Source organism: Arctopsyche grandis, chromosome 1 (assembly GCF_051622035.1).
Source record: "Arctopsyche grandis isolate Sample6627 chromosome 1, ASM5162203v2, whole genome shotgun sequence".
Classification (NCBI taxonomy): domain Eukaryota; kingdom Metazoa; phylum Arthropoda; class Insecta; order Trichoptera; family Hydropsychidae; genus Arctopsyche; species Arctopsyche grandis.
Genome location: NC_135355.1, coordinates 2,539,619 through 2,566,376, shown reverse-complemented (window position 1 = coordinate 2,566,376; position 26,758 = coordinate 2,539,619). Strand labels below are relative to the sequence as shown.

Genomic DNA, 26,758 nt, shown 5'->3' with positions numbered 1-26,758 from the left:
GCGCTCGCCCAAAAGTCACTAAAATATCTATAACGGAACATCTGGCAACCGAAAAGTCCATCATACTAACGATAACTATCAAAATTTAGTATAGATAAGCCAAATATTCCGTATTCGCGATTTTCATGGCAAAAATTGTCTTTTGGGCGATCGCAATGTGATTAATAACCCAATTACCGTTAATTGATATGTATTTACTATGTATAATACTAATAATACTCGTATCAAATGTACAATGTTTCTGACCAGGAATGCGTATTGTTGCTACCTGCTAGGCCATCCTGGTAAAAATTAAAAACAAATAAATAAATAGTAACTACAATTTCATCGACATATCGAGAGGCAAATTTCTCAACTCCGTTACTGAAAATCTGTAGGAAATATCAATTTCGGAATTATATTTACATATTATTAAAAAAAAAAAAAAAAAACTAGATGGGGGACGGTACTGATTTATTGGTATAGATTATTATCCTGGTATAGATTAAAAATAAATAAAAAAATAATAATTTATAAATAAAACTTTATACGTGGATATACATATTCTAAAGAAATTTAAAAGTAATTTAAACCTGCTCTCCCCCCCCCCCCCTCCCCAAAATCTAATCAGCGAATAATCAAAGACATATTTACAAAAGAAAACTTTTCTTCGATACAAAATTCGGAATGAGTTCTCGTATTGACATAACATACACGCATACCAGTTTGATATATTCGCAGGCTGAACACGCCGATACGATTTGTTTTGCAAAATTGGATTCCGCAAGCTCTCTCATGTCAATAGGGAGAAAGAAAAAAATCAAAATAAATCTGAAAATATACCGACAATCCTTCCATATCATTGACATTCGCCTAGTGCTTGTACAATATTGTTTTTTTAACATTTTTTCTGGTACTTTCCAATGCAGGATCGGCGGTGGCGATGATCGGAGCGAACCTTCGCTTCGGTTCGGGCTCTCCAGCAAATGCCACTCTCAATGGCACTCGACTGTTCCAATGTAGAGCTGCTGGAGACACAGAGGCAGCCCTAGTTTGTGCTTTAGGAGCCCTGGGTGTGGTCGCCAACCTTGCACTAATGGCAGTCATTCTCAGCAAAAGGCAACTCAGAAGGTAGGATTTTTTCCACATTTTGTATATATGTATCTACAATCTCTATGTACGGTATTTATGTATGTAGGTGGATTCTCTTGGTTTCGTGGCTCAGTTAAGCCGCAATGCTTGAATCTTGCGGTCAGGAGACATAGACCCGTTGAGCGTAGGGTTTCTGAAAACCCGGGTTTTCAAAACCTGACGGATCCGGGTCCAAAATCAAAATCAAAAACTTCTAGATTTTAAACTGAAATTTTATTTATTTCTTATTTTGTTTCATTATACAATTCTGGATTCATCTAAAAATAAACCAAAAGGTTTCTGAGAAAAACATAAAAAAAACCTCGATTCTCTAGAGTAGAAGTACTACTTCCGGTTCAGATAAAAATATTTAAAAAATATAAGGTTATAAAAATTATTATTTCTATTACATGTAAAAAAATTTCAGTCCAATTCAGTTAGTGGTTTGGGAGATAATTTAATTCAAAAACTTAAAAAAAAGAGGACATTTATGTAGAAGGGGAGGTACCATTTCTGGTCAACTTAAAAATTTGAAAAAAAATTACGTCGTTTTTTAATATGAAATATCTACAGTAAAATAGAATAAAATATTGTATGTTATAAAAATAAATAACATATTTTAATCAGGCTATTTGTTTACTGAAGTTAAAATTAATTAACAAATGAATACAGGTCAATATTAACATTCTTAAAACAATTTTATCTTAGTAGAGGTATACCAATATTATCGGCACATTTAGCAAATTCGTATGTGATTTTGTGTCTCTTTATTATTATAATAACTACTATAGAATTTTGTAGTTTTCCGAAAAATATAATATGTATATTCGGTCAAGAATAAAACTGATTTTTTTAAGTAAATTACTAACCGTTAACGAAATCAGGTATGATGATGATGATGATAATAATAAGTCTTAGAGTAGTCTAAGGCAAAACTCTAAAAATATGTACACTGTATATGGGTGAAATTCTAAATTTAGCCAAATTTCAGTACGCCGTATTGTTTTCGGTATTTAAATAATATTTGCAAAATCCGTTCCATTGTTCGCAATTTTCTCAGAACTCACAAGTCGTAAAGTCAAGTGCTCGAACAAATAAGGTTATATATAAATCATGTACTGCGATAAGGTCGTGTGTATAGAAAAAAATTCGGGTGTGACCAACCCATGACTTTATCTATGTATTTGAGGAATATAAGAAGGTTTCAAAACAAAATTCGATATTGAACCGTATATCGAAGACAGATTAAAAATACTAATAACTTTGATAGCGATTCAAATTGAGCGATGAAATTTCAGTTCAATAAACCAAAAGGTTTCTGAGAAAAACATAAAAAACCTCAATTCTCTAGAGTTAAAGTACTACTTCCGGTTCATAGTCGATAGAAATTTCAGTAACCGATACTATGTTTCAGTTCGATAGGACTAACGGTGTTGAAAGAATCCCCAAAATACACACACACACACACACATTTTATTCTAGATCATGAAAACGTGATCAGTAATCGATTCTGAGTTCGAATCAGTCAAAATCTCGAGTTAGAATTTTCGCATGATTACAAAACTTCATCTATTATTACTACGTACATACATACATAGATGAAGTAAAAATCATTGATTCAATAACTAGGACGAGTATTTGTAAATCAATCCAACAGAGGCTTACGGACCATCCAAAAATACTTTGAGAATAAATATTTATTGATATTCCGTTGAAGGGTGTGCGATACACATCAAATATGCGTAAACCGGAAGTTCGAATATACGGAATACGTAAACTTAATATATAAGTTTCACCTCAGACGTACGTACGCACGTACTATTCCCGCTCGTCCAATTTACTCGTATGATTTATGAGTTTTGCTCCGAGTATATGTGCTCATATTAATGTTACGTATGTTTTGCCAAAAAAAATATATAAATACATACATACATATACATATATGGCAAATCATCTATTTGCAAGTTGAAATATTCTTTTGAATTTTTCACGTGCAAAAAGCTCGTAATGTTCTAACAAATTGCCGACACCGCCGTATCACTTTCACGCTAGAAGCAATTTTATATGTAGGTATGTATTTTTTGACCGATGAACATCTCATATTTTCGCCGCACTAATGGAATGTCAAGTTAATAAATGGTTTCAAAAATGGTCTTTTTATTAATAAATTTTATTTTTATCTGCGGGAAAGTTCACATTGCGAGCGTATTTTAGTCGGAAGCTAATGTTGCAACTAGATAATTTGAAACGGGGCAAATGCAGCAATTATTTTAATTTATCAATGATATATACATACATATGTCTGCTTTTACATTTCAAATATTATTTATTGAAACAATTTTTTAATAAAAAATTCGAGTTGAAAAGTTAACCTGTATTCATATTTATTTATTTATATTATACAGCACTGCACGTAAAAGACTTTTTCATTTCATACTATACAGCAGAGCACGTTTCGGCGTGTTCAGACTTGTTTTGACCGATGCCGTTACAAAACCGCGCGGGAAAAAATCGCTTGGACGAAACCGCGCAGCGATAAAATTGCGCAAACCAAAATAGCGCGGTGAAATAATCACGCAACGCATATTTAAACACGAAAATAAATATAAAAAATATTAAAAAAAGCATAATAAAAGAAAAATTTGAAAGAACACAATACCTAGTGATAAAATAAGAATCGCTTATAAATATTTTGGAAGTGTACTTTTGAATTTGTGATGATGCTTCGATATTATTTTTAATTTAGGACATATAATTATATTTAATGTGTCTATTATTGTTATTTAAGTTTCAATATAGTGTGAATAAATTCAAAATTACACTTTAAAAATACATAAATAAACGATTCGTATATTATCATTACTGTGTTCTATCGGATTTTTCTTATACATTAGACCTGTTTTTAATATTTATATTACTTGTAATACAAATATTATAAACAGGTCTAAACAGTCAAAAAAAAAATTATTTTTGTATTTATTTTCTGGCTAATATTTGTTTAAATACATATGTATATGCGTTGCGCGAATTTGTCACCGCGCTATTTTGGTTTGCGCAATTTCGTCAAAGCGATTTTGTCGGGCCACCGTTTTGGCCCAGTGCATTATAAAATCGGCTTGCATATTATAGTATATAACTCTGTAATATATGATATATTACAGAGTGCGACGATACAGCTCAATATATCATCGAGTCAGTATTCTCACAATATGATGTTACCTAAAATATCTGCATGCGAACTTTCTTTAGACCACATGCACTAGCTACTATGACGTCACGTCATGTGTGAATATTTCCAGTGGCCAAAGAAAACCGGTTTTACTTGATACGTTACGGTGACAAGTACTGCTGTATAATATGAATAGATCGTATCGGCTACTGCTGTTACGTCTACTTCACGTACATATGAATTTGTCCGTTTAGAATGTACTAAAGACTACTTTTCGTACTGCTGTTTACTTGCAGTTGCTGGTCTGTGCCAGTATAAATAGACCTTTAGATAGATCGGTTGTATTTCATTCAAGATTTATCAGAAATCACTTGTAGAATCTCTGGTTGGTAAATTGAGTTTTATGTATCGCATCTTTTTGTATCGTATGTCATATCATCTGACGTAGCGTATTCGGTATTATTTTTAGTTTATATATCATATATGTACGATTGAAGCAAAACAATTTCGGAGGTAATATTTTAAATAAAAATAAATGCTACATTTCCCTATCCAAGATAATTTCGGTGCTTGTATAAATATAAATACACTAATCGTTGGACCTTTCGTAATTAAATTTATATCTCCTCTTATTTTATTACTTTATTTTTTTGTAGACAGCGAATTGTATCGTATTTTAACCCTTTTCCAAAATAAACCTTTATGTTTGCATGAAAATAAGCACATAAAACAAAAACGTAACGAATTCGTTGTCTCTTATGCCAGGACAAGTTTAATCGAGTTCAGTTTTGAACTATTCAAAGCCATTCTATTGATATGTTTTAGTTTATTTTATTTTCTCTCTTCTCCTATTCTCTCCCGGACATATTTTCTCACCCCTAACACGATCAACAATACAAGACAACTTTATTCGATTCCAGTGGAGCCTTTAAGGGTCGTAATATTCCCAGGCTCGATTCTTTGTCGTCCTTGCCTATAAAAAAATAGGCCAAGCTTTTCCCCTCAGTGTTTTTTCGCTTTGGTATTTTATTTTTTTAAAATCGCTTAAACAGTCGTTTATTTAATACAACTAAGCATACGAAAAGCATATAAATAAAATTACTTAAAAGCAACAACACAATCAATTTCATTTTATATCGATATCGTTAAAATTGTATACCTATCTGGGTCATGCCTTCTATATCCTTTTTAAATTGGTCACGTTTTTATCTCACCCTCGTTTCGAACGAAGGTTGCTCGCTCTCCCTTGAAAACAAAAAAGAAATAATGTAAAAAACAACAAAAAGCGCAGATTTTTATTGCAAAATGGTGAAAAATTGATTGGCCGTGTTCGCAAAACGTTCAATACGAATCATCGAACACAAACGTACCGGTTAAGAGCGAAACGTCAACGTGTTAAAAATGGGCCTGTTTTATTTCGCGTACAATTTAAATTAAAAGCATTATCCGCGGAGAATTTAAAATAAATGTACATGGGAACCATTTTATATTGCGCTCAAAATCGTGGTGTTTTGATTTATTTGATAAGTTTCTTCCGTAAGAAAACATCGAGAGTTGATCGCTTAAACTTTTAACGCTTAGCGGTCATTTTGTACAGACGTGACTTGTACTTTCACTTTTATTTCCATTTTAATTTAAATTTAACCACTGGTGTACAGTACGTAAAATAATTTTAATTTATTTTAATGAATATGATTCACCACTATGTCTACAATTTTATATTTATTTTATTTTTATTTTACAAATGGTACCATTGCGGATTTTACAGTTTAAACACTGCAATAATCACATTAAAATGTTTATAACACTGAATCTTACCTAATTGACATTGTTCAAAACCTTGACAAGAAAGGGGACGCGACAATTGGTGCAAGGCCAAAATGTTCAACGACAAAATGTACCCGAAAATTAGTGCACTGACAAAATGTACCCGCGAAAAAATGTACCCGCGACAAAATGTACCCGCGACAAAATGTACCCGCGACAAAATGTTCAAAAATGTTCAAAATGTTCAAAAATCCTAAATTATCCTATTTTAATGGCAAAAGTAACTTTTTATTGTATTATATTTATCGATGTATATGGTACTTTTTATCGTATAGATCGCGGATGTTATTAAATTATTATAAATTAAAGGTGTTCTCAACCGTACCAACATATACTTATTTAAATTGAACAATTACATTTTAAGCGAATGTCATTGTGACTCATTGAATATCATTTTAAGATGTCATTGAATTAGTATAAATGACAGGGGTTCCCAACCGTATCCAATATTTACGTATTTAAATTGAAAAAGTTTCCGAGCGTATGAACTGCAGATTACATTGCATTAGTTTATATGGCAGGGCTTCTCAACCGTCTCCAAAATTTACTTTATTTCAAATGAATAATTTACTTTTTATCGTACACATCGCGGGCGTTATTAAATTAGTATAAATGACAGGGGTTCTCAACCGTATCCAATATTTACGTATTTAAATTGAAAAAAAAAACTTTTTAATCGTATTGGAGATGTCATTGAATTATATGTATATATATATATATATATATATATATATATATATATATATATATATATATATATATATATATATATATATATATATATATATATATATACCACCAGCAGCATAAAACGGAACGCTTGTGAATTTTGCGACATACGTGTTTGTTCTAATCATCACTTCGTTATTTGTAAATTTATCTTAGTTATTTCTTCTGTATATTGGTAAAAAAACGTAATTCTCTTTAACTATGTACAAAATACAGTTATCTTGTATGTATGCAAAATAAAACAGACTAAGGTACAAAAAACCCGTAATATACCTGCTAAGGGTTCGCCTTTGTTCATTGTGCGTCAAATGCTTTCAAACATTGAAAAGATCATGCTCAGCTGAGACCTTTTGCTGTATGATTGTTCTAAGGGTAATTATGGGTTTAATAGTTTTTATTTTATAAAATTGATGGATTTAATATTTAATTTTGAATTTTTAAATTAACAATATCGATTCTTCAGAAATTGGTCGCTGCAGGGATATTTCCGCCGAAAAAAAACTTTAATTGCTGCGTATTTGAAAGCGAAGAAGGTGTCCATGCGAAAAATTGCCAGAACAGAGTGTTTCGGTAAACACAGTTTCGATAATAACTCCGGAGTTTAGTTCTTGTACTAACTTCTCGGTTTTGGCTTGGAGACCTTGAAGGGCTTTCAAGAACTTCCACAGGTTTGGAAATTGGGCTCTAATTGTATAGCCAACTTTCATATGGAAGCCTTCCACTTCGTTGTCCGTTTTTCCATAATTATGTAATATTCGGTCTCGAACATTCCATATGTCTATGGAAGCTACACGAGGTTCACGTCTGACATATGGCCAAATGCGCAAGTAACGGTTGCTTTTTCCATCTGTCCCAAAGTACCTACAGAAAAATCCAGGAATTGGGATTATCTGAATTTTACGATAATCAGGAAAATGCAATTAAATTTAAAATGGTATTGGCATTAGCATTTGTTCCTCCAGAAAATGTAGTCGAAAGCTGGGAGGAACTCCTCCAAATTCTCAACCCATGGCTATTGGCACAAGAACGAGAAATCCAACAGAAGGTCGATGATTTCCTCATGTATTTTGAGGTTAATTACATTGGGAAAATTATTTTACCAACCCTAACTACATAAAAAATGTTAAGATTCCTAGAAAAAGATTTGGTCGAAGCATATGCGCTTCAATACTTCGAAGACAATAGGTTCTTTTGAGCTGAAAAATAAAATTCGATTTACAATCATTTTATTTTAACCATGCATTTTTTTTCTCAACGTGTGAATTTGATTAGCAAAAAGTTGAATTTGATTTACAAAGGAGTGAATACGTAATAAATAACAAATGTAATTATTTAAAAATTCATCATTATCAGTATATAATAAAAAGAAGACACTAGACATTTCCATGTTTTAATATTCATATAAATTATTGATATATTAATTATCTATTAACATATGTACAGTCCATCCTAAAATGCCAATGTAACACAAAACCGGACTACGGAATGACCTTAAAAACAAAATTAATTATGGTTGAAAATTATAATACATTGCTTGAAAGATAGTCTTCTTGATAAATATTGTGGTTCTAGCTTATTTGCCATAATTTTAAAGCCTATAAAATAATTTTTCGTAAACTGGTCAAGTACGGTTTGCATATTGCAAGATAAGGTTTTTTCTATGTATATTCATTGAAGCTCAGGGTGCTGTTAGTGCTAAATTAAAAAGAACCAGGTCGGTGTTTAATTTTTACGACCCCCCCCCTCGGTTTTTTTTTTACTAAAAAAAATTCGGGTGTGACCAACCCATGACTTTATCTATGTATTTGAGGAATATAAGAAGGTAACAAAACAAAATTCGATATTGAACTGATGACTATGATAGCGATACAAATTGAGCGCAAATGTATGGAAACTTGCACAAAACAAAAAAAGTTCTACTTCCGGTTGTCAGATTTTGTTCAAATTTTTTTTATTACTAAAAATCACTATCAGTATTATACTCATTAAATATCAAGAAAATAAAAATAATTTTAAGGGTCAAAATAAAATAATGAAATATTGTTTTAAAAAAAAATACCACTTCCGGTTTACAAATTCTGACCAAAACCCTACCAGCTCTAAGTTAGTACGTTCAGGGGTGTGGACAGAGTAGTAGGCACAACATTTTCAACCTTTCTAAGAGAAAAAAACCCACTTCCGGTTTATAAAATTTAATAATTTTTTTTTCTTTTCATCACATTGCTACAAGAATTATACTTGAATTTTTTGTGACGAAAACACATGTTTAAGGGGTCGAAAAAAATAGTGGAAGAAAAATCGTACAAAAGTAAGCTGCCACTTCCGGTTGACAGATACATATTGTTAACTTGATAACCTTATTAGAACTTTATAATACCAGAGTAATTATAAATTAATTACATACATATATGTATATTTTTCTATAATAAATGTGATCGAGCTTATCAACTGTGAATAGCTAAAAATTATTATTCCATTGCTACAAACCGACGTTGAAGAGGACATTGAAGAGATTTCGAACCCACCATTTGCCTATTGTCCTAGGGTTTTACGCAAAGAAAAAAATGCATTCAATAGCCTCTAACATGAGGGTAGTAAAATTTTATAACCCATTTGTCTTTTTACATATTTTCGTCCATTTGTGTAGACAATTCATCTGTCAATCATAGAACTAATTTCAAAATATATTATTGTTTTGCCATCTCCATTCAACGCGCGTGATTTTTTTTACATTTACATTTTAATTGTCTTTTACATGTCAAAATTAAATTTTGTATGCAACCCTTACGCATAATAGTTAGTTGTAAATGATGCAATATTAATGTGAAACATAAAGGAGGTATGTAAAAATAATTTTAGCTGTAAATTTCTAATGTCTGCCTTTTTTACATACCTCCTTTTTTCTACAATACAATGTCCGATTCATACATTTGTTTTTTGCTAAACACTAAGTAAAATCTCTCCATCGTTAATCCGAATAGTCGTAATTCGAGACTTGACTGTAAAATAATACATTAAATTTATCTAAACTAATATTTGATATTCTTGCCTTATAATTGTATAATGAAATATTAAGTTTAAAAAAAACTTTCATTATACATATAGCTTGCGAATGTACACTAGAAGACTTATTTGCAGAAGAAATAAAATAATTGCATTTTAAACAAAATTTTGGAAAAAATTATGTGAATTTGATTTAGAGACGCCGTAAAGGTCACATTCAATGTTAAAACTCGAAGTACACGTGACCGCTGGCTGGGAACTGTTTTATCAAAATAAAACGTGGCGTTCAACGTTTATTTATTTATATATTATCTTAGCTATAAAGCTAATTTTAAAAATACATCTTAATTACTTAACTCTAAATAACACTAAAATTTATAATTATCTTATATGTACTGTCCCTCACAGAGGTCTTCGCACCTCTGTGAGGGTGTTAAACTAATTCAATGACATACGCTTTAAAAGTAATTTTTTCAATTTAAATAAGTAAACATTGGATACGGTTTAGAACCCCTGACATTTAAACTAATTCATTGACATCTGCAATACGCATAAAAACTTTTTTTTTTCAATTTAAATAAGAAAAAATTGGATACGGTTGAGAACCCCTGTCATTTATACTAATTTAATAACGCCCGCGATGTGTACGATAAAAAGTAAATTATTCATTTGAAATAAAGTAAATTTTGGAGACGGTTGAGAAGCCCTGCCATATAAACTAATGCAATGTAATCTGGAGTTCATACGCTCGGAAAGTTTTTTTTTTCAATTTAAATACGTAAATATTGGATACGGTTGAGAACCCCTGTCATTTATACTAATTTAATAACGCCCGCGATGTGTACGATAAAAAGTAAATTATTCATTTGAAATAAAGTAAATTTTGGAGACGGTTGAGAAGCCCTGCCATATAAACTAATGCAATGTAATCTGGAGTTCATACGCTCGGAAAGTTTTTTTTTTCAATTTAAATACGTAAATATTGGATACGGTTGAACATTTTGAACATTTTTGAACATTTTGTCGCTTAAACATTTTGTCGCGGGTACATTTTGTCGCGGGTACATTTTGTCGCGGGTACATTTTGTCAGTGCACTAATTTTCGGGTACATTTTGTCGTTGAACATTTTGGACTTGCACCAATTGTCGTGTAACCGACAAGAAACCGCCTCGACAGTTGAGGTTGATAAAATCTTCAAACTTTCCAAGAAGTCATTCGATCTTAATTTATTATCATCCGCAACATGGCAGCAGCTTCAAAGTACTAGAAACTTTAAGTTACAGATTTCGTATTTATCGATCTCATTTAAACTGAGCGTGATTTTACAGGATTTTTCTAGATAGAATGAGCATGGCTTGATTGTGCTCATTCATCATCATCAATTTTATACATACAAGTGATCATTCATTTGTATGTATGTATGTATAAAATTGGATGCATATTGCGCAGTGAATGTGGATCAAAAGTGCTCTCGCTTCAGGTGTACACATATTACATCATTACTTTTGATTTATAACCTGTATGAATTGCATTGAGTATTCGAAAGCTATATAAAATACGTAGAAATTCAAACCATTGTCGATTTATAAAAATATATAAAAAAATAATATAATATATACATATATAAAAACGGACGTATTATATGTATGCATAGGTATGTTTGTGGATATGTGGGCCAAATAAAAGGCCAAAGTCGCTTCACAGCATTTATTGAGTGATTAAGGAAATCCACGCACTGCCAGTGTTCCGTCCAAAATCCCTTAAGTACCTGCTTATAAAAGGCAGGTCGCTCAATTCATCTTCCTCGACGCGTTTATTTACCTATTGTTATTGTCACGTACTAGATATGCAGTCCCACGGTCTCGTGCTGTCAGTTCTAATAACTGTAGCAGGAAGTGGGTGGGTGCCGTTACCGACCACTAAGTCTGATCGGGGGTTTGCATTGTTAGCCGACAGCACTAAAGCCTGGAGATAATCCTTGAAAACCAATTATAACGGCGGCTCCTTTTAGCATATGCTACATTACATATAAAAAAGTTCGGATGTCACCAACCCATGACTTTATCTATGTATTTGAGGAATATAAGAAGATCACAAAACAAAATTCAATAATTAAACATATGTACATACACGTTCACACATACCGGTTATGGGAGCATTTTCGAAGTTAATTGATTCTTCTTCTTCTTATCGCACCCCCCGGTTAAGAACCATTGAATTAGAGCAACGACGATACATTCTGACTATTGCAATGGGTGCATTTTAAGCATCCGATATAGGGATGTGGCGTGAAGACCGATCGTGTCGAGAAGACGGAGTGGAGAAGTGGGGGGGACGTGTGCAGCGTCTGACATGTGCTCCTGATATTGAGCGCCAAGCGATGAGTGACGTCAGCGTCAGATGCACAGCGTGGGAGCGTACACACATACTCACATCCACAAAGAAGCACACAAGTTCATTCGTCATTTAACACGAGTGAACGGGTTGGATGGGTGAGGGTGTAAATCGCGCACTCATTTTTTTCTATTAATACGTGCGCGCGCGTGCCTATAAATTACCTTACATTATATCTATATATATAGCATATAACTTTATTTTAATTCGTGTATCAATTCCTTTCCGAAACCACCCGTCGAAATCAACGAGCACAACACTAATTAAATATAAAAATATCAATATTTAGAATTGAGTCCTAAAGTAGATCCTTGCGCTATACCCGACCTTGTGAAGAGTAGACTAGTCTCATAATGTCCAGAAAAGATAATTAGCTTAATTATGCCCCAGGTATCTGTCCATAATTACATAAGTATCTGCCCCAGGTAACCGCTTATTTCAACCATGTGGATTATACTGTATGTATGTATGTATGTAGATAAAAAATTTGGCCTGGTTCAATACGTGCGCTTTCACAATGCACGTGCCCAGTAGGTGCACGTGCCGCCCTGGAGTGGTCGCTTTTCCACCCCGTTTGAGTTCTGTGCGTGCTTTCGAAACGCATTCGGACACGCAAATGTAGTTGTAGACAGTGTGTCCCCGGGGAATAATATAAATGATAAAAAAAATTAAGGGGAATCGGAGATGCGATCGTAAAAACGTAACGCTAAAATTAACTCACGTACGGGGATGATGCCCGGACGAGAATTTTCCAGCCGCGGGGTGAAAAATCGTAGGTCAGCCGAAAACGATCCCGAATTTTTCACGCAACGTCTCTCCAGAGCTTCCAGAGTTTTTCATATGAGGGTAGGCGTGTCTGGAGGAGCGCGACGTGGTTTATTATCGGATCAATATTTGAAATTTCGAACGTTTGACCCGTTTTGGGATGTGCGAATATGCAAATTGAATGTATGTATCGTTTATATGTACATATCTATGTAAGTACATATGTACATAATTGTGCACATGAGCTTCGAATTCAATAAAATATTGGTGAAATTTCATCTTATAATTTTAATTTGCTTTTAAATATATGTGATTTATATTTTAAAAATAATTTGAAAAATACATAGTACAAACATAGAAGAAGAGTATTATTTAATAAATAATTGTAACGGTTTGGATTGAAATTTCATTCGAATTATCTACAAAAAAACATAAAATCATTAAAACGTGAGGTAAAATTGATGCCGTGTATAAATCGGTCAAATTAATTTACATATTATTACCAATTACTATTATTTATTTATTTATTTATTTAATAGTTTTGGACCATTGTGGCATTACAGGAAGAACCTAATGCGCCACAATGGACTACATTTGAAAAAGATATAAAAACATGATATAAAAACAAGTAAACTGTAAATAAAGGAAAAAAGCAAAAGCAGAAAACATGGTAAAATAAAATAATAAAAAAAAGTAACAAAAGGAAAATAAAACATCATTCAGAGAGAAAAAAAAATAACAAAAGTGTAAAAATTAAAAATATTATATATCAATGCCTTGTATTGGTCAGTAATTTTGTTTGATTTTTCCATTTAAAGGTTTTTCAATAAATTATCATATCAAACGCTTGTCTTTTTACATACCCCTTATACGTTTTTATCAAAATATATACTACAACAAGATTTAAGCGATCATCAATTATTATATACATATATATTTGTGGTCAGTTATTAATTAAAATTGATCTCTCACTTAAAATAATAAAAAAATCTACATATGAATTTGGTCGGTTAAATTATAAGTTTGGTCAAGAATGCTTTTAATATGTAAATTAATTAACTATTATTCGGTATAGTAAATAGAAATTCATATGTTTGTATATAAAATTACTAACCAGCGTTCAAAATAAACTGATAATACATATAAAAACGGACGCGATGTATGTATGTTTGTGGGTGTATGGCGGACGCTTCGACTAGTGTGGAGATTTCAAAATAACAAATTTTAGAATGCTAGGAGTATATGTTGTGTCTATAAACATTTAATAAAATAAATACACGTGAACGAGGCGCACAACCAATCAGCGTGAAGTGGTCCACGGGGACTGAAACGTTTGACCAATTAGAGCAACGACGATACATTCTGATCAATGGGTGCATTTTAAACATCCACTATAGGTATGTGGTGTTTCGACCGATCGTAACGGAGAAGTCGGGGGGGGGGGGGGGTGTGGAGCGTCTGACATGTGCTCGTGATATTGAGAAACTGAATTGGAACGGGTGACGTCAGCGTCAGATGCGCTGCGCGGGAGCGTACACACATACACACATCCACGAAGACACACACATTCATTCAACATTTCGAACGGGTGAACGGGTTGGATCGGCAAGCGTGTAATGTACATGTGCAATTAAAATACTGACCAAATGATACTTTCAATAGCTATGCTATACCAGCAGAATTGTTGGTTGCATTAATGCTAACCACCGAGAGGTAGCTGGGTTCGATCCCGTGGGTTGACCACGATTGAAAATAATTTATTCCGAGTATTATCTGTAGTGCTGCTGGCCAGACTATGATATTTGTAACCCCAATTCGATCGTTCCTTATCTGGGTTTGACAATTTATCTGATTTCACTGTTGAAACGGTTCCACATCAAATTGATAATTAAAAACAATAAAAAAAAGTTTTTTAAAAACATACCTCTTCTATAATTTGTATATAAAATTATTAGTTTGTTACTTTTTTTTTATTATTTTATTTTACCATGTTTTCTGCTTTTGCTTTTTTTCTTTATTTACAGTTTACTTGTTTTTATATCATGTTTTTATATATTTTTCAAATGTAGGCCATTGTGGCGCATTAGGTTCTTCCTGTAATGCCACAATGGTCCAAAACTATTAAATAAATAAATAAATAAATTATTTTGAATAAATTTTTTTTTACTACCGCCATCTATGTATAAAATTAATGACAACCAACTGTCATCGAGATTAAAAATGTTCGGACTTGAAAAGCTTCTTAAACAATATTTTATCTCTATCGTAATGGCGGAGGATCCATTAACTTATATTGATGACCAAAATGAGCAATATGGCAAAGTATGAAAACGATCGGATAAGAGGCAAACTTTTTCCTGAATTGTAATCGTAAGTGAAACGTAAAGGAGGTATAAACCATCCTACCGACTATGTTACCATTATTTGAAAATGGTTTCAAAATTTATAATCTATAAATGTATATGTGAACAAGTTTAATACCATAGATCAGAGGAAACTCGTAATGACAATTTCATGGGAAATTATTTTAAAATTATAATAGGTATAGATAGGTGACTATGGATTAGTTACTGGCCCGAATATTTAAACTCATTATTCCATTTAAATTAGCTTACCATGCTGCAATTATTTAAGCATTTCCATATATAATTTAATTTTTAAATAGAAATTGACCTTTTCGGATATTTTTATATAATACTACATGGAGTTCATTGCCATTTATCACACTCGACCACACTTAACGTAAAGAGGCTCGCAGAATTTCGAAACAAAATGAATTATTTTCGTTCTATAATAATGAAAATTTACCGTTTAGTGAGCGACACAATTTAATTACATACAATGTTGCCACCATAAACCGCAAAAGCCTGACCATTAAACCGATGTATGACAACCTTGTCCAGAGCAGGCACGATTTCACCGAAAGAACAATGGTATATTTTTGGAATAAAGCTCTTATGGAACAACAAAGAGTATATATGAGTATGATGTTACTAAATATTTTAAATTTATACTGGAAGTATTGAAATCGGACAAATATAATAGGCGTTTTTGTATGACAGATCTTCGATCCAGGGCTCCGATTCCTTTGCAAACCAGTTTTCGGTCGAAAATTGTGACATGTGCTCTATATCTGGTTACTATATTTATGTAGCAAACAAACAGAAGCTATTATAATATTTATTAATTAATTAAAAATAATAAAAAGATGAGTAAATTGTACATTTCGAATTGAGCAAATTTGCACGATTGTACGGATCAAATTTCGTATTATCTATATTTGGAAAATTTTCAACTGAGATTGAAACGTAGAATCATTGGCTCGGAATAAAATAATTGAAAATTGATGTTAATTTATAAAATGTTGATTTATAATTTAGATAGCTAACGATCGTTTAAGTATATAATGAAGTTCATATTGAGCTAAAAATTATAAATCTATACATAGTAATAAAGTTTTGAACAGTTAATCAATACTATGAATGACCACAACATTTTCTAGGGTAGACTTCAGATTTCAGTTAGATATATCAGTTTCACTCTGAAGAAACTATACACACCGGTGAGATTAAAGCGATTATCAAAATATAAAAAAAAATAAAGGAAATAAAAAATCACTAAAAAAAGTTTTTTAAAAACAAACCTCTTTTTTACTTTTGTATATAATCAGTGGCGGCTCGTGGATAAAATATCTGGGGGTGCTGCGGTTGATTAAAAATAAAAAAAATGTTTATTTGGATTATATTTTACTATTAACAACAAAATTATCAAAATTAAACATTATATGTATTTTATTTCATTAAAAAATTTATTCTTCTTTCTTTTTTCCATGAAAAAAGGTCTATCACCTTTTCGTTAAAATTGTCAATGTTCATAATCATTTTTTTCAATTATCACTGTTCATAATCATTTTTACAGTCAATCTTTCTTGAACCATTGTGTTTCTTATATATGTATATCTTTATTCTATTTATTGATGAAAAACCGTTCTGGCTCAGAGGTAGTTTTTAACTTTTTAAGTTTTCTTTAATTGAAAATGCATCGATATTACTAGATTGCAGCTTTTCTTGATTTTGATACCATCTTAAATAGTGACGTGTAGAAGGGAGTGTAGAAACGTGCAAAGTGTAATAGGTGTAGAAGGAAACACAAAAGGTGCAGAAGAAATGAGGAAAAGTGAGAAGCGTGGCGCGCACACGAACGCAAAAAGAAATTTGTACTGTTGGGAGTGCAGTACAGACCAAGCTTCTAGCTGTCCCCGCGCTCCTCCTTCGCCCACTCGGCATATTCCATCGAAAACCGTACTGCACAAAATCATAAATGATGCCTCACTTTATGATATAAGTACCGCGATGTATGATCATTATTGGATGTATCGGTGTGCGGGCGAGCTTAATACACGCTTAAATAATATTGATATTTTCATATAATATACATACATACATTTATGTATATAATAATATTAAATTTTTCTCAATTTCCTTGGGGGTGCTGCAGTACCGCAGTGCGTATGGACGAGCCGCCACTGTATATAATATTAAGATAAATAAATTATTATTTTGAATAAAAATACCAATAATTTTATTTTACTACCGCCATCTATGTATAAAACTAAAGACTACATAGACGTCACCCAGATTTCAAATTTGCAAACTTTGAACGCGTCTTAAACGATATTTTATCGCTATCGTAATGGCGGAGGATCCATTTACTTATATTGATGACCAAAATGAGCAATATGGCAAAGTATGAAAACGATCGGATAAGAGGCAAATTTTTTCCTGAATTGTAATCGTAAGTGAATCGTAAAGAAGGATTGTAAAAATTGATATGTAAACTAATTTATTGAATTACTAGTGATAGATCCGATAATAATTTCATCGGTTGTACATATTATAAATAAGAACTACCTACCTACTTATATGTAAACAATTTAAAACACCAATAGAAAAATTAGTTTATTAATTAAATTAATTTTCAGTAGATGGCGCTAAATGCGCGTGGAACTATTTTCCAAGAGGTAATATTGATGGAAAACAATATATATATACAGGTTTTTACTTGACCACCTGAACCTTACAAAGTCTCTTTCCAAATTATATATTAGAGATTGGTAATGAAATACGTAAAAAGTTATAACATTCATAATTCATATGTAAATAAACAAATCAATTTAATAAAAAAAATTAGAGTAAAAATTAAAATAAAAACGTATAAGACGGAGGAAACAGTCGATTTTGGCCACAACAAATTAGAATTCGTACAATCCGACGATTTTATTGATAATGTATGTTCATAATTCAAAATCATGATTTTATAAGAAAATTATAAAATTTCAATTTATTAACGGATTTACTTCAATACAATTGGAATCTAGTTGACACATACCTTGATTTGATTCATTTATATTTTTTTTTAATTTAATTTACATATCCAGATAATACACATATATGTAGATTAAATTGATAAAATCTAAACATTTTTCAATGAAAAGACGAGTAATGACAACAGTGATGACAAAACAGTAATCAATTGCACTACAGCTGGACCCAATGAAAATTTCATCGGGGCATTATATAATACATTAGTAAAATCTTGATCAATTGAATTTTGAATATTATTATGAAATGTTGGTAATAATCATTATTATATTATTATAGACAGAATTTCTATTGATTCTACAATAGATATTTTTATTTATTTTTATAATATTTTAACATCACATATGATTAATTAAATGTATAGAATATTAGTATATTAAATTATTAGTATATTAAAGATCGATAAATAAAATAAACGGTTATTATAGATTACACTGTTTGACAAATGACGACTTTTTTTTGGTTCAGAGACGAGATATGACTATTCTTATAGATCTATGCCCAGTGAACACGAATCTGGTAATAAAAAATGTTGATTGGCTCGAGATTCGGAGATATGTGTTTTTTAAATCGCGCGATTTTTCTATATCTTGGTGTTGTTCGGTCGATGTCTCAAAATCTGTCAATTTCCTGTTCAAAATGAATACTGGAATCTATAGTCGGATATTTTATCTTTCATTTGTAGTACCTTTAGGCTTTCAAATCACCCTAAGTAGTCGTCCAGTTCAAATCAAAAGTCAAAAGTACGTATTTTCACTTGAGATTTTTTCCCAATGTTTATACTATTTTATATTGAGTATTTTCTATTAAAACATATTTATTGGGATAATGTTCTGGCCACACTATTTTTTTTTTTAAGGGCTTAATAGTCATATCTCATCTCTGAACCATTTTTCGTGGCGAACAGTGTTATCGACGGCTACAGATAGCGCGGCGCGCCTTGATCTAATTTTGAATAAATACTTAAATCACATATGAAAATAACAAATCAAATGAAAAAATACAGCTTTAATCAAATTGAGTGTAATTATTAAAATATGATATATTTTTTAAATAATTTACCTCATATTGTTAAAAATTTAATCACCGACGTACATTTTCATTAGTGTTAAAATATTGAATTGGTAATCATAATGCTATTATATAACCTCGATTGAAATGAAAATGGCACCACGAACAGCCACTATATAATCAGGGACTTGAACCAGTATTATATATAGATGCTGATAGCCGTAACTATTGCAAATATTTCATCTAAATCTTTAAAATATGTAAGCATCTAATATATGTAAAATACTATACTATAAAATACTTTTATTTTATTACGGTACTGAGAAGCAAATTACATGTGTCAAAATCCAAACATAGGCAAATAAATTTTTGGTCAGTTATCACTTTGAACGAATTCAGCCAGTTAATTTACAAGCACAATAAAACTTCATATATCAAAATATATGTACATACATACGTACCAACTGTCAAATTAAAGTGACTTGCTTAGCTCACAAAATACTGATCGATTCGCATGTGTGCAAGTAACTTCTTAAGTTTATCTGCTGAACAGACTACCGATCTTTTATTTGATTTGACGACCATTTATAAAAATAACTGACCAAAATCGTTTCAATTTACTAACCGATTGAATATCATCATTTCAGGGTCCGTATAAAATAAATATTACTAACTTAATTCCGTGTCATGGTATTAAAAAAAAAGATCTCACTTCTACATCTTGTAACTTTACCAAGACTGAGAACAGCTTCATAGTTCACATGAACATGACGGTTTTGGAAGCAGATGGTCCATTAATGGTATGACATCTCGATTAATTTTTACAAATTTTATATTTATATGATCATAAACATCCTATTACGTTTAAGGCGGCGCATAAGATGTTGATATATAATAATTCAACGTACGTAACTTTGATGAACATCAAAAGCAACAACTTGTGTGAAATAACCTTCATGAAAAAAGAATTGGATTTAATGGCTATAGTTAACGACAAAAAAAATTTGTGTCGCACCACAAAGGTTTAATATAATATTTTGGCTAAATTTCGAACGCACCAAAATATTATACTAACATTTATTTTTATTTCAGGGAAAAAATAGCTTCAATGTGGACATGTATGACTCAGATTTCTACTGGGCCAATACCCAAACAGTATATGGGAAGTTTAAATTAATATTAAGGCTTTACACACCCAAAGGAAACTTTTTATGTCTTCATGCGTATTTCGAAATGAATGAAAAAAAAATGTGATTTTGTTTTGGATATGTTAATAATTTATACGTATTGTGATTTCAATACATATGCACAAAATCATCATCATTTTACAGGTATTCACGAACCACTCTTGGATGAAAGCCTTTCCAACACGCTTCCATTCGTCTCTGTTTTACGCAACTCTCATCCATCTCACCTCACAAGTTTCTATTTCATCCACCCATCTTCATTTTGACATTATACATTCTCTCGGGTACCATTACAGCACTTATTTGACTATTCAACCTCTACTCTTTCCACCATATCAAACTTTGAGTGCATAATTTTAAATTTTATTTTCAAAAATAAACTTTTTCTTATATTATATATTATAAATGATCTTATATTATATATTATTGTATTATATTAGTGTTGTGCCCGTTGATTTCAACGGATGGTTTCGGAAAGGAATTGATACATGATTAAAAATAAAGTTACAATACGTATTGTAATACTTAATCGGAATCGTAACTACATAAAACAGAAATCGGGAATTGGAAATGAAACAGGGATCGATATCCGGAACTAAAAATGGAGTCTGTATCCTAAACAACAAGGCGGTTTAAAAATAGTTTGAAATCCTTGCGGAATGGTCAGATTCAGATTTAATGGCGAAAATCACAAACACAACAGTCCGCATGGAAATGTCAAACTAAATTAACCTATACGGCCAAGCCGAATAAGTCCAAAGAATCTTAAGTACTACCAACATCTTCTTAAGTTCGCTAGTATCACGATCAAATATGAGTGACCTGAATACATAAGAGAGATAATGAGAACCTATAGAGCAAATTTTATAAAATATAGAGTGAATTATAGGCGTTTAAAAAATTAAAATCTGATATGGCCAGATCACGGCGAACAGGTTAGAAGACAAGTGACAATAGCTTGCTCGATGAATAAACGTCAAGCAACTCGAAAAATCGGAAACTTGAAACGCGTTGTATACGATATTTTATCTCCAACGTAATGGCAGACGATACATTAACGTATATTGATGACCAAAATGAGCAATATGGCAAAGTATGAAAACGATCGGATAAGAGATAAGAGATATAAAAAATGACGTCTTAATGTGAAACGTAAAGGAGGTTTGTAATAAAAAATAATCCAGAATCAATAAAATAGTACCAGTGATAGTGGTAAGATATTAATAATTAAAATAAAATAATAAAAATAAAAACCAAGATTATAGTTGTAACAACAATAAACTAATAACAATAAATATATTCAAATTAAGAAAATAAATAGTAAATTGAGTGAGTTAATTAGAGAAAAACACAAAAATAAAAATATAATCAAAATAATAAAATAATAAAAATAATAATATAATAAAAATTATTAATTATTATTATTATATTATATTATTGTTATTATATTCGTATGTATGAAATTTTCTTTATTATTTTTCTTTATTAAAACGGATAGTGAAAACTAATATAACTACAAACATTATGCAAAAGATGGGTCTACGTGACGAGACAGAATGTTAAATTACAGAAAACACAAATATCGGAAGGCAAAGATCGATTCTGCGGGCGCACATTAATACGGGAGGAAAAGCCTGTTCCTCTTGTTCCTGTTGTATCCTGCTCACGCAAATTAAGTGAGTATGTACCGTTTACCATGCACCTTTTTTTTGATCTTTCAACTTAAGATCTTTCGATTTTCGATCTTTGCCTTCCGATATTTGCGTTTTCTGTAATTTAACATACTGTCTCGTCACGGAGACCGGCAAAAGACATACGTATGTACATATGTACATACATACCTACATATATGAAGATCATTTTTTTATATTAGTTTTCTGTTATGAGATGAGCAATTTCATAAATTATGAGTAGCATGTGTATGTGTTTACGTGAACATACTCGGGTCTGTCCTAACGACACCGATCGTTATCAGACATGATTAAAACAAATAACCGAAAAAAATGTACTTCGGTCGGGTCAAGTCAACAGTGAGAAAGCCGATGGCGAGCTTGGCGCGTTGTACAGTGTGGTCCACGGATCGTTAGCTCCTCTTGTTTAACTTTAACTAAGCCCAAACGTAAATGTTTACCGTCTATGGAAGATTGCCCTGCGGCTGTACACTTCACAGCTGACCCTCGTCGTCGATCTTCTACCTTTCGGCCGACCCTCCCACCCGCACTCCCCAACGACAGAAATTACACAAACACGAAATCTACCCATCCCAAAATTATACTATTCATATATTCCATGCCATATTATTTGAATATAATAGGACCAATTTATATTACATACATATATACTTTGATATACATATATCCTAAGAGCCTATTTATATTACATATAAGCTTTGATCTGAGCATATCAAACTTTTGAAAACGATTTGTATTTTAATCAAATAAATTATTCAATTTTGGAACACTTATGTATGTATACATATATATACCTACTAGTGACCCGTTGCACGAAAGTTCATGAAAACAAAATACGTCATACTGCGCGCACACTTCGCGCCTCTCTGCCCATTATTGTGCCGCGTCTCTCACTCAGTATATACATATGTATATATATACATTTTACTACTTCTACTGGATGATAAACCAGTAGATAATTATTTATATTTAGGTCAAATAATTGACATGTCTGGTAGTAAAGATGAAGAGATAAAGAGACGTATGAAATTAGGATGGAGTGCATTTGGACGGATGAATGCTGTTTTTAAATCAAAAATGCCACTCTGCCTGGAGAAAAAGATCTTTGATCAATGCGTTTTGCCAGTGATGACGTATGGATGTGAAACTTGGACACTGAACACCAAGATGCTACATAAAATCCAATGCACTCAAAGAAGTATGGAGCGCTGTATGATTGGCATAACGAGGAAAGACAGAAAGCGGAACACGTGGGTGAGAAGTATGACAAGAGTAGTGGACATAGTGGATAGAGTGATGACATTGAAATGGCAATGGGCAGGTCACGTAGCTAGGAGGATGGACCAAAGGTGGACAAAAGAAGTGCTTGAATGGTACCCGAGAGAATGCAAAAGGGTAAAAGGAAGACCGCAAGGAAGATGGGTGAACGAAATGTGCGGGGTGAGATGGATGAGTGTTGCGCAAAACAGAGACGGGTGGAAGCGTGTTGGAGAGGCCTTCATCCAGCAGTGGATGGCGAGTGGCTGTAAATGATGATGATGATATATACATTTATATATATATACAAAATTTATTATATATAAATTAAATTAAAAAAAAAAAAATATATATATATATATACATATATACAACATTTATTAGTATCTAGGCACGTCACGAACAAACCAACAGACCTTTTGTACATGTACATATGTATAAGCGAAGTATAAATAAATGAAATTTTATCATCGTAAGAAAATTTTACTGACTTGTACAGTATCAATCTACATTACGCTGTCACAAAACCGTGCGGGGCAAAATCACTTAGACGAAACGGTGCAGCGACAAAATCGCGCAAACCAAAATAGTGCGGCTACAAAAGCGCGCAACACACATATAAACAAGAAAATAAATATTAAAACAAGTAATATGAATATTAAAAACAGGTCTAATGTATAAGAAAAATCGGATAGAACACAGTTATGATAAAATAGGAATCGTTTATTAATTTTAAATTTGTACTTTTGAATTTATTCACACTTTATTGAAACAAGAATAGACATAGTGATTCTGATTTCTCGATGATTTTAATTTCTCGAGAAACTTTGATAAATGAAAAAATGTATATAACACAGTAACGTATCGTTTATTTGACATTATTGGATTCAAAAATACAAATATATGTTTTCTCATTATTGGAATGTAATTTTTGTATTCATTTTGTATTGCATTCTGTCGATTCCAACGCCTTATTTCCTCTTATCGGAGAGGTTTCTATAATCACCAAAGCAAATATGACACCGTCAGCCGGGTAGAGTAATAGAAATAAATAGTAATACAAAAAAAGTCAGGTCAAAAATTACGGTAAATGCATTCAGATGATAATTGAGGGTATTCAGAAGATATTGTTTGCGTATTTCTAAAGATTAACGCGTTTGCAATGTCCTGGTCAAAATGAGGTAAAGATTACGATGGAACTTTCAGGATTTGTTGTATGCATGTCCGGAAAGATTACTTTGAAAAAAAAGGGAAAAAACCTCTTAATAATTATATTCGTAATTACGATTTTATGGACGCGAAAGTATGAAGCTCCAGCGTGTAGTTAAGGAAATGTTTACGTTGGTAACCATCTTGTGCGCACGCATTGCCAACGTACAAATACATTACGTACCACTCATGCCAACCTGACATTACATACCACTCATAACAATCCTACATATATATATAAATCAATGTTTTTCTGCCTGTCATGTATGCGTTCCTATACTTTACTATAATTTAATTTGATTACTAAGTATTAATTTGAAACTGAAGCATTCACTTATCGAAACGCATTGAGAAACGGAAACGGGAACGGGAATTGCATGCGTTATTGTGGCATTGCAACGCATGCCGGGTTCAGCTAGTATATATGTACATATACATTTTATTTGTTTTTGTATCTATCTTCTTGCTTATATTTGTTTATTTATGCGTTGCGCGATTTTGTCGCTACGCAGTTTCGTCCAAGCGATTTTATCCCGCGCTGTTTTGTCGGGACACGATAGACGATGGATGTGTAATTATTGTATGATTGTTTTACGCAAGCATAGGGAAATAGAGAGGGGGTTGAGGTGTAAGTCAAATGGACTATGAGAATTGCCACCACACAAGAGTAGACAATATAGAAAATATTTTTCCGTACACTCAGGCGATGACGTCACAGTTTTTCCGGATACGATTTTATTTTCTTTGTCAACACATTCCAGCTTCTTCACGTGTGGGCCTGGTGGCGTATTTACTATGTACATATAATATATGTATAGCCGATGGCCCGAGAACATTCCGAAAAGCGGAAGTGGTGTTAGCAGCGGGAAAATACATGTTTTGCCACTTTTGAACCGTGCGCTTTTCCGGAAACTGGAACGACTTTTCCACGGTGCAATAACGATATCGCGCGACAAAGTGGATGTCGCGCGATATCGTTATTCGTTCAATAACCACTGTCTGTTACTTATTTTTGTCCTTTGAGCGGTCTCTATGAACGGTCTCAATTGGATATGGAAATTTATTTTATTCATGTTTAAGTAAACGGTGCAATAAATCAACACATTTTAGTGTCGAAAAATTTAATTAAAGCGCACTTTAATTAAAATCCGCTGTAAAATTTTCACATTTTAACCTCACAAACGATAAATTTAGACCGAGGAAACACGTGTTTTTAATTTCGCAATTTTATTTACCGACAGTGCATGTTGCATTCATGTTTATTTATTATTATTATTTCACAATTAAAATTTTTAAACTAAAACTAACAACTATAATATACACAACATAGTTAACAAAATTAACAAAACTATAATTAGTAACCCTTAAATAATATAATATAATTCCAAACGTAGCATTATATTAAACTTACATATATAATTAGGTCATCCTCAAGAAAGCACCAATGTTACCTCTAAAGCACCTATAATGCTATCAGGAAGGGCATTGTATTTATATTTGAACACCTCTGTGGAAAACACCTCCTGCAGTTTTTGCTTTCTTAACTCTACCTATAATTAATTTATTCTTATTTCTAGTTTTATAATTTTGTATATCTCTATTCCTAACTATATGATTATTCAAATATTTAGGTAATGGATTCTTATCTAGCTTATATACAAATTTTAAAGTGCTTAATTGAAGACTATTTCTAATATCCAACCATTTCATTTCATCTAACATACTTATAACATTTTTTTCGTTTCATCACATTCAAAATTGCACGCATTGTTCTATTCTGCACTTTCTGCAGTTTATAAATACACAATCCACTAAATAGATTGAGCACTGTAGCGCAATATACAGTATGAGGCTGTACAATACAATTATATATTATTATTTTACTTATTTCTTAACCTACAAAGTACACCAACTTTTTTTTAATAAAAAAATAATTAATATGCTGCATAGTAAAATTATGAATGAGTGTTATACTTGGCAACGCCAAAAGGTTCTAATAAATTGTAAAAACCAGTGACGTGCTG

At 31.9% G+C, this 26,758-nt stretch overlaps 1 protein-coding gene across 1 annotated transcript in view; it reads left to right on the top strand.

The window, feature by feature from the left end:
* Positions 1-435: 435 nt before the first annotated feature.
* LOC143912864 (uncharacterized) overlaps positions 436-26,758 on the top strand; it is a 260,640-nt gene continuing 234,317 nt past the window's right edge. Inside the window, exons 1-2 of the mRNA XM_077432304.1 lie at positions 436-459; positions 857-1,110. Coding sequence (XP_077288430.1) covers positions 436-459; positions 857-1,110 — 278 coding nt within the window. The remainder of the gene's footprint in view (positions 460-856; positions 1,111-26,758) is intronic.